General features: G+C 41.8%; 1 protein-coding gene across 2 annotated transcripts; it reads right to left on the bottom strand.

Annotated features, from left to right (window-relative positions):
- Positions 1-1,325: 1,325 nt before the first annotated feature.
- LOC147464847 (uncharacterized) lies at positions 1,326-2,418 on the bottom strand. 2 transcript variants are annotated; one of them, XM_086516890.1, is made up of 3 exons: positions 1,801-2,418; positions 1,662-1,726; positions 1,326-1,579 (listed from the first exon to the last, which is right to left on the bottom strand). In XM_086516890.1, the coding sequence occupies exons 1-2, from the start codon at positions 2,348-2,350 to the stop codon at positions 1,686-1,688; spliced, it is 591 nt and encodes a 196-aa protein (XP_086373016.1). In that variant the 5' UTR covers positions 2,351-2,418; the 3' UTR covers positions 1,326-1,579; positions 1,662-1,685. The 2 variants fall into 2 exon arrangements, with proteins under 2 accessions (XP_086373016.1, XP_086373006.1); XM_086516880.1 differs by having other exon boundaries at positions 1,662-2,418.
- Between the last annotated feature and the right edge of the window lie 14,705 nt (positions 2,419-17,123).

The raw sequence follows: 17,123 nt of genomic DNA, 5'->3' as shown, positions 1-17,123 counted from the left end.
GTGTGTGTGTGTGTGTGTCAGAGAGATCAAAACAAACCAAATGAGCAGGGTCACTTATACGTTTCTCTCGAGGTAGCCAAATTGTAGGTGAAGGGAGTTGAACAATGCGACCGGTGTTCTCAGCAGCGGAGGGAAGACTAAAGAGCTTCTCTGCCAGTGCCTGCAGGGCCTGCTCGCCCCTTTCAAGACACTCCCGAGTTATCTCCTCCATGTCACAACAGGTGAATCAGGTGATGGTGCAAAAAACATAAATGTGGATGTGCAAACAGACGGGGAAGACAGCCCACTTGGAATGGGAGGAAGTGATATTAGCATTTCATGCACCTGCTACGAGCAAATTACCCAGGTCCACGAAAACTTCATGTAGCTCCTCCATTCAAATGAAAACCATAAACCTAAGGCAGCTTGGTGACAGTGGCCAATGTCTGCCAAAAACCGGTAATGTATTTTAAACCGGGCCACATACTTGCTCACACCAAACCTATCTGTCATACTGGTGGTTCTTTTTTCCGATGGGATGCATCAACAGCGGATTACACTCCCATCGTCGATCCCTTGACTTCCTCAGTGTCACTTACGGACGAGGAAGTGCGGGCACAAAAGCAGGGGCGACTGAGGACGTCGAATGCTGAAAAGTAAACGAGGACAAAGGGGGGAGTAAACAAGAGCTTACTTTATAATGGTATTAGTTGGCAGATGTTTCAACAAACCACACACACCTGAATGGTTAGCTCGCCAAACAAGCATGAAGAGGATTTTGACTCTTGCAAGACATCTAGTGCATGCTGTATAGGTGCAGGAAATTATTTTTGTTGAAAAATATGTGATGTTAGTGACAAACCTTGAAATTGTTTACAAGAAGACTTGAAATCTAGTAACTCTTGTTTGAGCATCAAAATCAAAATTCAAGCTCAAATTTCATATTTGAATCCTCATACATACACACCACAACTGAGCTAGAGGAAGTTTTCGAGGTAAAATGGGATTCAAAGTGTCACATATGTATAGATACATATGTGTGTGTGTCCTTGTATGACTACATAACCTATTACCATACACACTAAAAGATCATAAACCAACACACCAACTTTCACAATCATATGCGTATAATACACCTCCGTATAATGCCCTCAAAGTGTTCAGCAAACAGTACATAGTCCGGCATGGTTAAAAACAACAAGAACTAAACACATAATTAAAATAAACAGCCTTTGTTATCAGGCATTGAGAAACTATATCCTAGAGAGCAGACACCAGCCTGCAAGTAAGTCCCTACACGCACAGAGTCCCATATAACCATCCAGGTATATAGCTTCAAGCACTCAGACAATAAACAGCTCATTGGATTAACAGTAAACACCTGCAACCAGGCTTTTACATTTTGTATCCTCTCTACACAACCTGCATAATGTACCCTGAGGACTACCTGTCCTCAACATAAATCATTACGCATCACTGAACATCATCAGACCCAAAAAAAGTCCTCATCACTCTACAGCGAGCCCATAGTCTCATGTACAGTATCATACGTACCATGACCACATTCAAACAGATCTACATCTGAACTCTTCAGCACGGCCTGTCCAATCAATATATATAAAATGAATACAGGCAACATTCAAACAATAAACAAATAAAAGCAACAAGAGTAGCAGGTGTACCTGGTAGACAGGTCTTCTTCAATGTCAAACTTCGCCGCCTTTCCAATACAGAGAAATATTTGGACCTGTTCAGGCAACATAGGCCCTCTATGAAAATAAATTCTCCCATTGGCGGCCTGCAGTTCAGCCAATTCTTTACCTGCGTGCACGTGCTGCGAAAGAATGTTGTATATAGTATGGCAGTGCGCTGCTTGCTTCCGCACATCTTGCAGTGGAATATTGGTGTGCTTCTCTACGCAAGCAGCCAAGTCCGGAGACCACTTGAGGATTTTTTCCCACAAAATGGAAGCTTTGTTTCCTTTAGCACGTGTATATGTTGCAAGGACCTCCTGCATTCTCTCGAACAACCCACGTGTATTGTTCAAACCCTTGGATCTAAGGAGGTCTACCTCCAAATATGCGATCTCCTTGTTCCGATACTCAATGGCCTCCTTTTGATATTCAATTTCTTTCTGTTTCTGTTTCCAGACCTCCTCCTTCTGTTTCCAGGCCTCCTTCTCTAAACAGAACACGTCCATGAGGCCTTGAAAAAGTTCCTTCCCGGAACTTGTGACATGCGGCTCCAAGGCCGCGAGCAGCTGACTGGATGATCGCGGATGCAATTGACCACCGAGCTCCTGCTTATGGCAGAAGCCTCTTGAAGGATGCAGCAGGGCCCCCAGGCGGCGGATAACCTTGCGAGACGCCATTCTCCTGCAGAAAAACCGGTTCAAACCCTAATCCCTAAACACGCTCTATCTCTATGAGAGTGAGAATATGTCCTCAAGAGACCAAACTGTCTCGGTACAAAAAAAAAAAAGGGGGAAATTACCAAAATACCCCTATAATTTTTGGAAATTCCCAATATACCCCTCAAATTTCAAAAATTCCCAAAATACCCTTGTATCTATTTTCGTTGGATCTTCAAGATTTTTTAATCTTTATTCTTGTTTGACAATTGAGATCGGTTTTTGAGTGCTTAGCATGTAATTTTTTGCAAATCACCTCCCAAAAAAAAGGTAATTATGTCTAAAAATATTGAAGAAATTCATCTCCAAAGCCTACATAACCAACTCAATTAGCATCTCGTATGGTAGACAATCACTCTTCTTATGAAAAGCTACAAATTTTTTGTTTTTGAAGAAATTTACTCTCACAATCAAGGGAATTTCGGAAAATTTGAAGGGCATTTTGGAAATTTATGACAAATTATGGGGGTACTTTGGGAATTTTTGAAATTTGAGGGGTATTTTGGGAATTTCCACAAATTAGAGGGGTATTTTGGTAATTTTCCCAAATAAAAATGAAATAAAGAAAAATAAAAGCTAAATAGCTATTATCATGGTTCACAACTGTTTAGGGTAGTACAATCCGAGTGTATGAACATCAATGTTCGAGGATATCCGGCATTGGGCTCTATTATCCGAGGATGTCCAGCATCGGGCGTTGTCCGAGGATGTATTGCATCGGTCACTATAGAATATTGTCAATGTCCGCCATGGTAAGTACCTTTACTATCAAGCTAAAGTGATCCATATCATCTACTGTAATCTCTGTCAATGTTGTGAAGTACCCCCAATTGTGGGCGTCTAGATCTCCCTAGCTCAGTAGCCTCTGGGCTTTGTTGTGTGGTCTGCCCCTCTGTCTGCCAGTAGGTGGTCTAAAGAATTTTGTAATCTACCTTGAGATTGTCTCTCTCTCTGATCTCCAAAGTAGCAAAGTCAATGAAATCGCCCCTGTATCTCATGATATACAAGACAGGGACATATGTAATGTAGCTCTGTCTCAAGCTCCAAATGGCATAGCCGTCATATCCTATCCTCTGTAGATATCCCCCTAAACCTGCGAGTCTTGACCTCAAGCTGATGTGAAGAGGTGCGTAGGTGACCAATAGCGCACCGTATCCCCCGAGATAAATGTGTTTCCATGTAACTAGGTCTAGTCACAAACCCGTCCTCCGTCAGATGGAGAAGATTCTCTCTACAAAAAGCCGTCTTCATGCCCACTCTCGTGTCGGCTAAATCCAAGTCCTCCTGGCATCGAGCTGAGATAGGTCATCCTGATGGACGAATGAGTTTGGCAATCTTTCTGCCCGTAATAGACATAGAGGGTGCACCATCCAAAGAATACTAGGCAATCTATCCATATTGAAACCGTACAACTCAAACCATGATGTTATCTTTCCATACCAATGAGTAGTATCCCCCTGCAATGCTAGCTGTCAGGAAGACTCAAAAGCTAAACGAGCATATATGTGTCTGGGGAGGTCCCATAAATTGTTCAAAAAAGAAACTGATATGGTGAGTGCCTCGACCACAAGTGAAGATGCAGCCAGCCCTGCTCTGATAATCTCATGTGGTACTAAAGCCTTAACTCTTATCATCCAAGAGATCATAGAAACATAAGGCCTCTCCATACATCTCCACCCATCAGTGCTACCAGATCTGCTATTGTGGTCCATTGAATGTCCCCATATCTAGGCTCCATAAAGCATAACTAATGCCACTAAAGTATCAAAGAGCCATAGCTTTGTTTGAGGTTCTTGGAACGAAACCTTCGAACACATCCTCTCTAATTTGCCTAGGGTAGCATATGCTCTGGTCAATCTCGTCTCAACTGCTCTCCTCGATGAAAACATTGGACCACTAAAGGCTATCCCAAGGTAAGTGTATGCATCTGTATACTTCACTGACTCCTGGCCATAAGAAAATGTGGGTGTTGATCTCCTAACCCACTGCGGTGTGGTATTGAATACCATAACCTTGGTTTTGCCAAGGTTGACAAACAATACATTATCATGGGCAAACACATGTAATGGTCGGTGTTAGCGTCTAGTTGAGAACTTACTTAGGGCTAGCACATTAAGTTTTACCACCCCAGCAACCTCCCACTTAAAGGCCAATGTGCCTTTAAGTATGGGGTATAAAATATATATGTATGTACAATCATGTTAGAGTAGCCTATCTAGCTCTCGCCCATAAGTAGCTAGACCTTGGTGAGAAGATCTACAGGGTTATCATCTATGTGCATCTTCACAAGCTCCATATGCTTGTCCTCAATCACATCCTGAATGAAGTGGTACTTTACATATTTCATAAAATCTAATATCTACCTATTCCAAAAAGACTTTCTCATAATGAGCTGATCATTTAATATGGGAGAGATAAATGGAAACAAGAGGTAGAATATAGACATGTGCTTACAGATCTATCTCAACAAGGGGCCAATGGTAAAGGGGCTCAAATGAGAGATGGTATGTCAAAGAGAAAGGCTACCAATGGAGCTTAGAAGACCTTAGGGTTAGCTTCATTAAAGACCTCCAAAGGTTAGTGTTAAAAGTTCTTGACCTAAGTTAGGGTTGAGCTTGAGGTGGGAATCCAGCCCGAGCTCGAGATGCTTGTCTTGCTTGAGGTGCTTGATTAAGGTGCTTGAGGTACTTGAGGTGCTTGAGGTGCTTGACCTGCTGCATGACTAAGGTGCTTGCACATGCTTGCTTGAGATGCTTGTGGGAACACCCCCTAGTCCAAGTGCTTAGTCATGCTTGGTGACTAAGGTGCTTGATCAAAGCAAGTCAAAAATATCCCTACAAGAGGGGGGTCGAGCCCTTTTCCTAGGGGGTAGAGAGAGAACACACTCACACACTCAAGGTGAGCCCAAGCCTAGAGATGCAGCAAGGACACATGTCAAGACCCTACCCATGTTACCTTCATGAGGTGCTTGAATCCTATTGGTCAGGCTTAAAAGGGGTCCAATGATAAATTACCACATTTATTTAATTTCTTTTGCATTTATCAAGTCCTCTCTCTCAAAGTGGAAAGGGGGACACTTGTCCCAAGACTACCTTTGTTGCTTGATATGCACTAAGGCTGTGATTGGCCAGGCTTGAGGAGGTCCAATAAAATGCCTAGGAGTGCTAAAAGAGGGGATTGACCAAGGAAGCATGGGCCTAGCTTGCAAGGTATACTAACCCACACACTCTCACATTCACTCTCATTATGTGGTTGGCAAGTGCAAGAGCTCCATCTCCTTCTCTAACCTCCTTGAGAAGAGTGAGCCTACACTTAACCTCTCTGGCTATGGAGTGAAATCCAACCAAGAGACATGCTTCAAATCTTGAGCTTGCCATCTTCTTCATCTTCATCATTACTAAGCTATTATGCTATGCTAAAGAAGAGTGATGATAAGTAAGGGAATAGCTCTTTCTCGTATACTACTTCTTCTTCCTCTTCCCTATCCTCACTCCATGCTAGCTCTCTCCACCTTCGAAGGTGTTTGAGGTCTTGGGACTGAGGCTTGGTCCAGTTAATGCTTTCTTCAAATATTATGCTATGCTAGTGGTGCATGAAGCTTTCCATCTTCATAGCATCACTTAGGTCAAAAAGAACACAAAGATTGTATTGTATCAAGTCTCCTTTAATGGGAGAATCTATAATACAAATGCTATTGGAGGGGGGACCGGCTCCACATAAATCCGGTCCTCAATTTTTGTAATGTTCTCTAATTCTCTCTCATGCAAAAGTATTGTTCATGTCTAGTTAATTAATTGTTATGTTTATGTTGCTACCATTAATGAAGTTCACCCATTATGCTCTCAAAGTAATTTCAGGAAACACTTTCTCTTAATTCCGCTACTCTACAAGTTATTAGGCCATTTCTATTACATTGGTATCAGAGCATTTGGTTTCTCTTTTCTTGCTTAAGAAGAGATGTCCTTAAGTAGCCTATAAATGGTTGGTTTTGTTAATTATATTAGGGTAAGTGGGACTGGGATCTAGTAACGATTTTGTTGCAGCCCACTATGTGGGGTATGGTGCACACCTCGGGAGCTTTGGTCTTAATAATGGAGTCTCTTTAGACTTTCCTACGGCTTTACCATTATTGAGCCATAAGAAGTCTGAAAGGAGCTATCCCTCGGCAATGCTGCAATATTAGACCCACCTCACTACTCTCTATAATTAACCGAATTCCAGTCGTGGGTATAGATACCTTAGGGCCGAAATTTTCAAAGGCTAAGAGGAGTAGCAACTGAAGTTTTGAATTGCCAAAAAGTACATTAAACAAACATATAAGTTTAATTAACATGGCCGACCATAGTCAAGAGAGTAGAATGAACATTGATAGCTTTGATTTTGCACGTGAAGGTGCTAATGATGGTGCCCCCATGTTTGTTAACTACCTTGTTACTAGGTTGCAGCAAGCCATGGGTAACCCTACCTTGCAAGCCGAAGTTACTCAACAACTTCGTGCTTATGGGATAACCCTTCCTCTTCAAATAGGAGAGAGAGCTTAGGAGGTCTCTTGAAGAGACTCCCAAAAGAAGACTCTCTCCCATTCCAGAGGAGGAATCCAAGGAACGAGAAAGCACTGAATCCCTAAGTTCATATGAAGATTTGGCTCCAAGAAGACGGCGGTCTAGGCGATTGCCAACACCTCCCAAGAGGAAATCTTCAAACCATAGTCCGCCGGCCGTCTCCTTGCCACTCTGAACGAGAAGAGAGGAAACCAAGGAAGAAAAGGGCAAGGAAGAGGTCACCCTCTTCTCCTTCTTCTTCACCTTCCTCCTCTTTTGATGAAAGCTATGGCTATTCTCCTAGGGAATACAAGAGGGGAGGACATACCTACCGTTCTTGCCCCAAAAAAAATGCTCGCGATGGGACTCCTAGAGCTTCCGCCATCGAAGCTCCAAAAGAGGATGTTCATTGCAAAGGAGCAGCTCTCTCCTATGCATGTGGAAGAATAAGAGAGCATGATGCCTTCATCTTGTTTGACCCTGGCTCTACTCACAACTTCATATCAACGGAGTTGTCCACCAAGTTGGGCATTCAAGCTTTCGAGATGGGAGATACTGTAATGACTGATGCAGCTTTCAAGGGACAACAAGCCTCCGTTACTCCCTTGATTGGGAAGTTGAGGCTTCATGTTCAAAGCTATGTCGACAAAGAAGACTTCTTCATCTCTCCTCTCCAACATGAGGATGCTATCCTAGGGGCACCATGGTTCGACCGCATGGCTGCCAACATAAAGTTTCCTGAAAGGAGAATTTACTTCACTTTACAGGGACAAGAATATGTATATAGATGCTAATGAGCCCGGTCGCACTATTCCACTTGTAAATCTTCCTGTTTTTGACAAATCAATGAAGAGCTCAGTTTCTGCGTACATGATTTTTGTCAAAGAGTCTCAAAAAGGTTCTAATGATTATCAAAAGTAGATGGTAGGAATCAAGAAGAGTTAGACTTGTCTAATTTTCTAAAAGGATTCCAAGATGTGTTCAATGATGATATCCCTATGGACTTACCTTCAAAACGAGGGGATGATGACCATCCCATTGAGCTTATCCCAGCAAGCTCACAGCCTAACAAACCTCCTTATTGAGTTTCTCAAGCTCAATAGGAGGAGATCATGAGGCAAGTACAATAATTGGTAGACAAAGGTATGGTGAGGCCTAGCTCCTCTCCCTTTTGTTCTCCCGTTCTTTTAGTGCAAAAGAAAGATGGAACATACCGTATGTGTGTGGACTATCGTGCACTAAACCATATGACTATCAAAAATAGATTCCCCGTGCCTTGGGTAGAAGATCTGTTTGATAAGCTACAAGCCTCTACCTACTTCAGTAGGATTGACCTTAAAAGTGGCTATCATCAAATAAGGATAGTGGATGAAGATATCCTAAAGACCGCGTTTCGTACAACGTCCGGTCTTTATGAATATCTAGTCATGCCTTTTGGCTTGACCAACGCACCAGCCATGTTCAATCGTCTAATGGAGAAGATCTTTAGACCTTACTGTAAATTAACTGGAGTGTTCTTCGATGATATTATCATCTACTCCAAGTCTTTGGAGGAACATAACAATGATTTGTCAAGCGCTAAGGAAGAATAATCTTCTTCTCATCCAAAAGAAAAGAGAATTTTTCCTCTAAAAGATTCAATACTTAGGTCATATTATCTCTCAAGATGGTATCCGAATGGATCTATCAAAGTTAGAGGTAATAAAAGCATGGCATAATCCAAGGAATCTACATGACCTAAGAAGCTTTATAAGTATGTGTGCATACTATAGACGCTTCATAGCAAAATTATCTCAAATAGCAGGACCATTGCTTAACAAAAAATAACGTTAAGTATTCATAGACTGCTAAGGAGCAAAATGCTTTTGACAAGCTCAAAGAGAAGCTTACCTCCCAACCAATCCTCATGCTTCCGGATCTCTCAAAACCATTTATGGTCCAATGTGATTCTTGTGGTGATTGCCTTGGACCAGTCTTGCTTCAAGAAGGGAACACCATAGCATATGAGAGCCGAAGGCTCAACACAAATGAACGTGTCCTACACATCTATGAGAAAGAGCTTTTAGCTGTTATTCATGCCCTAGACACGTGGAAGCACTATCTATTGGGGACTCCATTTATTCTACGAACCAACCATCAAAGTCTCAAGTACTTCATGACGCAGACCAAGCTTTCCGACAAACAAATGAGGTGGGCAAATTTTCTTTTGCAATTTAATTTTCATATTGCTCACATTGCTGGTAAGCACAATCAAGTGGCTGATGCACTTTCACGATGACCAAAGGTTAATGCAGTGTCAATAGCTACTCACAATGATCTATCTTCTATGATAGATCAGTATGCTACTGACCCTGACTTTAAAGACGTAATGTCAGCCCTTGCTTTGGGGAAGAAAGAGGAACCATTCACCTTGCAGGATGGTTATCTTCTCCATGGCAATAGGCTATGTATTACCCATTCCCTTCGTGAGAAAGTCATGTTTGAATCCCATGCTCCTCCCTATGCGGGGCATAGACGTATTCAACCTACTCTCCGAGGAGTAGAGACATACTTCTATTGGACTACCATGAAAGTGGACATACAAGAGTATGTTTCCAAATGTGTAGTATGCCAAAAGACTAAGTATGATAGAGGGAAGTAACCTAGATTACTCCAGCCACCATTGACAATCCCTAATTCACCATGGGAGAGTATATCCATGGATTTTATCTTTGGATTACCCAAGTCTATCCATGGGAATACGGAGATATGGACAATACTTGACAGGTTTAGCAAGCAAGCACACTTTATTCCTATCAAAAAGACTATTAAGGCACACCAAATGGCTACTCTCTTCATATCTCAGATTTTCAAACACCATGGATTGCCAACATCCATCGTGTCAAATAGAGATCATAGAATGACTAGTAATTTCTGGAAGGGTCTCTTTGAAAGTTTAGGTACAAGATTGAATTTCTCTTCGGCCTATCACCCACAAACGGATGGCCAAAGTGAGATAGCCAATCTTACAATACTTGATCTACTAAAGACTTATGTTATAGAAGTAGATCAATGCTCACAATGGGAAAGGTATTTACCTCTTGTAAAGTATGCATACAATAATAATGTACATACTTCTATAGGAAAAGCACCTTTTGAAATCATTGAGGGAAGATCTAAAAGTCCCTTGCTACTTAAGGTACATGGGAATATCTTCGCTGCTGATGAGTATAGCCGTGACCTACAAGAATCTTTTCAAAAGATTAAGGAGGCTATATCCATCTCTCAACAAAGGCAAAAAGTTGTTGCTGATAAGCACAGAAGGGCATTAACGTTCAAAGAAAACGATTGGGTCTTACTCAAGTTCCCCAAGGCTCGATTAAGGCAAACGAAGGGCAAAAATCCTACGGGCCATCAAAAGTATTATGCTAAACTAGAAAAAAGATTCTATGGCCCTTTTCAAATTTTGAAGCCAATCAACGAGATGGCTTACCAACTTAAATTGCCCAACCATTGGCTCATACACAATGCTTTTCATGTGAGTCTACTTAAGCCCTACAAAGGAGAGCCACCAAGTGAACCAATTATTGAAGACCCTCCCAAAGTAGAAGATCAAGAAGAGGTGCTACAACCCGAAGCTGTCCTTCGACATGAAGATAAGGTACTGCGACATGGTAAGATTATCCGTCGGTATCTTATTAAGTTCAAAACTATCCTTTTGAAGATGCTAAAATGGATCTAAGGAGTACAACTTAAGGATAGTATGAACCTTATCACTGCTTACAATGCTACATTAGAGTAAGCAAATGTACAAATTTCTTTTTAATGACCAATATTTTTGTCTTATAAGAGTAGTTCTCTTTTTATTGTGCACAAATATAAGTAGTATGCATGCTTAGAATCATGTTTGGTTGACAACGTCTCTCAAACACCAAGTAGAACTTGTCATTCTACTTTGGCATTATGATATGGACTAAAGAGCATACATGCTTGCGGAAGCTATGTCTCCCAAGCACCAAATGGATTAGTCATCCATCTTGGAATGATGTCATAGGGTAAAAAGTGTTAAGTATGGAGCCAGATTTACCCCTTGTAATTTTCTCTGGTAAAAGCGCACATTTGTAAGGCCCCCATTATGAGGAGAAGCCATCGTGCGTGAAGGAAAATCACTCACCGGAAATAAAAATCACTTGCCGGAAACCAAAATTTTCACGGCCAAAAATCAGGGGCCGGAATATTATGGCCGGACGGCGACCGGAAAGCAGTCGGTTGGCCGTTGGCCGGTGGGTGGCCGGTGGTCGGAAGAAGTCAATGGCCGGTGACCGGTGGCCGAATTCAAAAGTGGATTTGTCTACACAAGGGCGGCCACACATAGGCAGATTGGAGGGTCCGATTTGGACTTATTCACACAAGGGCGACTACACATGGCTGCCTCTCATAAGAGAGGACAACCCTTTTGGCCTATAAAAGGAGGCCATTTCTACACACATTTCATAGTGTGAAGTTGATGCAACAAGATGGGTGTAAGGTGGTGAGAGTGAAGCAATGCGGGAGCTCCAAAAGGGTATAATCTCTTTGTAAACTACTTCTTGTTTTGAAGTACTAAAGCCATTGAGTGGCTGCTTTTTCGTGGACGTAGCCCACATTGGGTGAACCACGTATATTGTGTGTACTCTCTCTCTCTCTCTACTCTATAATCTCGTGTATGTAAATTTGTCTCTCTCCATTAAGTAATCTACTCAATTATCTATTTAGCTACGTCTTATTTCCTAACAAAAAGGGACCCTCTACCCGCTAAGTAACGTAGACTAATGACTAAGAATTTATCTCTTCTACCTCATAGTTGAGGACGATTATGATTTCAAGAGAGAGGAAATGTCATAAAATCTAATATCTACCTATTCCAAAAAGACTTTCTCATATTGAATTGATCATTTAATATGGGAGAGATAAATGGAAATAAGAGGTAGAATATAGACATGTGCTTACAGATCTATCTCAACAAGGGGCCAATGGTAAAGGGGCTTAAATGAGAGATGGTCTGTCAAAGAGTAAGGCTACCAATGGAGCTTAGAAGACCTTAGGGTTAGCTTCATTAAAGACCTCCAAAGGTTAGTGTTAAAAGTCTTTGACCTAAGTTAGGGCTGAGCTTGAGGTGGGAACCCAGCCCAAGCTTGAGATGCTTGTCCTGCTTGAGGTGCTTGATTAAGGTGCTTGAGGTGCTTGTCATTCTTGAGGTGCTTGATTAAGGTTCTTGAGGTGCTTGACCTGCTGCATCACTAAGGTGCTTGAGGTGCTTGGACATGCTTGCTTGAGATGCTTGCACCCCCTAGTCCAAGTGCTTAGTCATGCTTGATGACTAAGGTGCTTGATCAAAGCAAGTCAAAAATATCCCTACAAGAGGGGGGGTGAGCCCTTTTCCTAGGGGGTAGAGAGAGAACACACACTCACACACTCAAGGTGAGCCCAAGCCTAGAGAGGCAGCAAGGACACATGTCAAGACCCTACCCATGTTACCTTCATGAGGTGCTTGAATCCTATTGGCTAGGCTTAAAAGGGGTCCAATGATAAATTACCACATTTATTTAATTGCTTTTGCATTTATCAAGTCCTCTCTCTCAAAGTGGAAAGGGGGACACTTGTCCCAAGACTACCCTTGTTGCTTGATATGCACTAAGGCTGTGATTGGCCAGAGGGGGTCGACCAAGGAAGCATGGGCCTAGCTTGCACGGTATACTCACCCACACACTCTCACATTCACTCTCATTATGTGCTTGGCAAGTGCAAGAGCTCCATCTCCTTCTCTAAGCTCCTTGAGAAGAGTGAGCCTACACTTAGCCTCTCTGGCTATGGGGTGCAAATCCAACCAAGAGACATGCTTCAAAGCTTGAGCTTGCCATCCTTTTCATCTTCATCATTACTAAGCTATTATGCTATGCTAAAGAAGAGTGATGATAAGTAAGGGAATATCTCTTTCTCGTATACTACTTCTTCTTCCTCTTCCCTATCCTCACTCCATGCTAGCTCTCTCCCCCTTCGAAGGTGTTTTGAGGTCTTGGGACTGAGCCTTGGTCCAGTTAATGTATTCTTCAAAGATTATGCTATGCTAGCGGTGCATGAAGCTTTCCATCTTCATAACATCACTTAGGTAAAAAAGAACACAAAGATTGTATTGTACGAAGTCTCCTTTAATGGGAGAATCTATAATACAAATGCCTATTGGGGAGGGGGGACCGGCTCCACATAAATCCGGTCCTCAATTGTTGTCATGTTCTCTAATTCACTCTCTTGCAAAATTATTGTTCATGCCTAGTTAATTAACTATTATTTTTATGTTGCTACCATTAATGAAGTTCACCCATTATGCTCTCAAAGTAATTTCAGCAAATAATTTCTCTTAATTCCGCTACTCTACAAGTTATTAGGCCATTTCTATTACAACATTTGTATGCTTTATCTTCACATGAAACATTGGATTCCTTGCCAACATGATAGCATTGTGACTATCACAGTGTAATGTAGGCACCTCAACAAAAATTCCCAAGTCTTTCACTAGTCGAGCAAGCCATATAGCTTCCTTGCAAGCCTTTGATGCTGCAATATACACAGCTTTGATGGTTGACATGGATGTGCAACTCTCAAATGAGATCACCAAGAAACAGTACCACCAATAAAAATGAAGACGCAACCTAAAGTAGACCTCCTTTTGTCCATATCCCATGCATAATTAGTGTATCCAAGTACATGTGCTTATTTTCTTCCAAACCAAATGCACAATTCCTTTGTACGATTCAGATATCTCATGACTCCTTTCACTACCCCCCAATGTTTCTTGCCAGGATTTGACATGTATTGGTTGACCACTCCCATTGCAAAAGCAATATCTAATCATGTACATATCATTGCATAATTAAGCTACCAACTGCAAAGAGTATGGCACCTTTGCCATTTTAGCCTTTTCTACATCAAATTTGGGACTATCATTTAGGCATAGTTTCACATATGGAGGCAGTGGAGTATTCTATGCCTTCCCTCTCTCCATATTGAAATTTTTGAGTGGTTTTTCAATATAATTTGTTGAGATAAGTAAAGCAACTTCTTATATTTATCTCGCACAATGTGCATGCCCAAAATATGACCCCAAATATTTCACGTCAAAGCTATCATTCAACTTTTATTTCAAGGAAGCTAACTCATTAATGTTATTTTCAACAAGTAACATGTCATCCACTTAAAGGATAAAAACCAACAAGCTACCATGCTTTGCTTAACTCGCTTAGTATAGAGGCAATGATCGATGTCACTTCTTCTATAACCTTGAGAGAGCATAAATGAATCAAACTTATGATACCATTCTCTTGGTGCGTGTTTAAGGCCATAAAGGCTCTTCTTGATCTTACAAACCAAGTGCTCTCTACCCTTCTCCAAAAACCTTTGTGGTTGCTGCATATATACGTCCTCATGAAGATCATCATGTAAGAATTTAGTCTTAATATCCATCTGGACAAGTTAAATGTCCCCTTTGGTAGCTAAGGCAAGAACACAATGCAAAGTGGTTGTAATGTAATTTGCCTATTCAATTTGAGAGTAGCGGAATTTAATGAGAGTACTTTCAAGAAATGATTTTGTGAGCATAGCGGGTTGACATAATTGAAGATAGCAACATAATCATAGCAATTAGTTAACTTGGCATAGACAATACTTTTGCAAGAGAGAGAATTTAGAGAACATGACAACAGTTGAGGACCGGATTTATGTGGAGCCGGTCCCCCCTCCAATAGGCATTTGTATTATGATTTCTCCCATAAAGAGAGACTTGTTACAATACATTCTTTGTGTTCCTTGTGACCTAGGTGAAGCAATGAAGATGGAAAGCTTCATGCATCACCATCATAGCATAACCTAAACTTGAAGAAAGCTTTAACTATACCAAGCCTCAGTCCCAAGACCTCAAACACCTTCGAAGGTGGAGAGAGCTAGCAGGGAATGAGGGTAGGGAAGAGGAAGAAGAAACATTTCGTAGGAGAAAGAATTAGTTCCTCACTTATCATACTCTTGTTGCTAGCATACATAATAGCATAGTAATGAAGAAGAAGGAGATGGCAAGCTTAAGCATTGAAGCATGGCTCTTGGATGGATTTGCACTCCATAGCCAAGAGTGTTGGTGTAGGCTCTCAACCTCTACTTGCTTGGAGAAGGAGAGGGAGCTCTTGCACTTTGCATAGTACACAATGAGAGTGTTTGTGAGTGTGTGTGGGTGAGTATACCCCCTAAGCACCCCCCTAGCTTGCTTGGGTCGACCCCCCGTTGTAGCTCATGCTTGAAGCTCATTGGACCCTCCAGGCCTAGCCAATCACAAGCAAAAGCCATTACAAGCAACAGGGATAGCCTTGGGACAAGTGTCCCCCTTTCCCCTTTGAGAGAGAGGACTTGATAAATTCAAAAACAATTAGATAATTCAAGTAATTTATCATTGGACCCCTTTGAAGCCTAGCCAATAGGCTTCAAGAAACACATGAAGGTAACATGGGTAGGGACCTGACATGTGTCCTTGCTGCCTCTTCAAGCTGGGGCTTCCCTTGTGAGTGTGAGTGTGTGTTCTCTCTCTAATCCCTAGGAAAAGGGCTCGCCCCCCCTCTTGTAGGGATGCTTTTGACTTTAGGAGCTCAAGCACCTTAGTCATCAAGCATGACAAAGCACTTGGACTAGGGGGTATTCCCACAAGCATCTTAGGCAAGCATGTCAAGGCACCTCAAGCACCTTAATCAAGCGGCAAGTCAAGCACCTCAAGCATGGAGTAAGTCAAGCACCTCAAGCACCTCAAGCAGGACAAACACCTCAAGCACGACAAGCACCCCAAGCAGGTCAAGCACCTCGAGCTTGGGCCGGGTTCCCACCTCAAGCTCAGCCCTAGCTTACCTAAGGTCAAAGGAATTTTACACACATTATTGGAGGTCTTCAATGAAGCTAACCCTAAGGTCTTATGCTCCATTGGTTAGCCTTGCTCTTGATAGACCATCTCCCATTTGGGCCCCTTTACTATTGGCCCCGTGTTGAGATAGATCTATAAGCACATATCTATATCTTAACACTTGTTCCTATTTATTCTCCCACATTAAGTGATCAATTTAATATGAGAAAATCATTTGGGTAGGTTAGATATTAGATTTTATGACATTACCTCTCTCTTGAAATCATAGTCGTCCTCGACTATGAGGTAGAAGAGATAAAGCCTCAGTCATTAGTCAATCGTACTTAGCGGGTAGAGGATCCCTTTTTTTTAACCCTACGACATCTTTCCAAGATGGATGACTAATCCATTTGGTGCTTGGGAGACATAGCTGCCGCAAGCATGTCTGCTCTTTAGTCCATTTCATTCTCCCAAAGTAGAGTGACAAATTCTACTTGGTGTTTGAAAGACGTCATCATCACAAACATGATTCTAATCATGCATACTAGTTAAATTTGTGCACAATTAAAAAGAGGACTAGTCATATAAGACAAAAACATGAGTCATTTAAAAGACATTTGTACATTTGCTTACTCTAAGGAAGCATTGTAAGCATTGACAAGGTTCATACTATCCTTAAGTTGTACTCCTTGCATCCATCTAGCATCTTCAAAAGGATAATTTTTGAACTTAATAAGATACCGTCGGATTATCTTACCATGTCGTAGTACCTTGTCTTCATGCCAAAGGACAGCTTCGGGTTGTAGCACCTCTTCTTGGTCTTCAACTTCGGGAGGGTCTTCAATAATTGGTTCAGTTGGTGGCTCTCCTTTATAGGGCTTAAGTAGGCTTACATGAAAGGCGTTGTGTATAAGCCAATGGTTGGGCAACTTGAGTTGATAAGCCATCACATTGATGGGCTTCAAGATTTGGAAAGGACCACAGTATCTTTTTCCTAGTTTAGCATAATACTTTTGATGGCCCGTAGGATTTTTGCCCGTCGTTTGCCTTAATCGAGCCTTAGGAAATTTGAGTAAGACCCAATCATTTTCTTTGAACATTAAGGCTCTTCTGTGCTTATTAGCAGCAGCTTTTTGCCTTTGTTGAGAGATGGCTATAGCCTCCCTAATCTTTTGAAAAGATTCTTGTAGGTCACGGCTATACTCATCGGCGGCGAAGATCTTCCCATGTACTTTGAGTAGCAAGGGACTTTTAGGTCTTCCCTCTATGATCTCGAAAGGTGCTTTCCCCGTAGAAGTATGTA

Source organism: Adiantum capillus-veneris, chromosome 1 (assembly GCF_014529385.1).
Source record: "Adiantum capillus-veneris isolate H3 chromosome 1, ASM1452938v2, whole genome shotgun sequence".
Taxonomy (NCBI): Eukaryota; Viridiplantae; Streptophyta; class Polypodiopsida; order Polypodiales; family Pteridaceae; genus Adiantum; species Adiantum capillus-veneris.
This window is presented reverse-complemented; position numbering and strand designations above follow the sequence as displayed.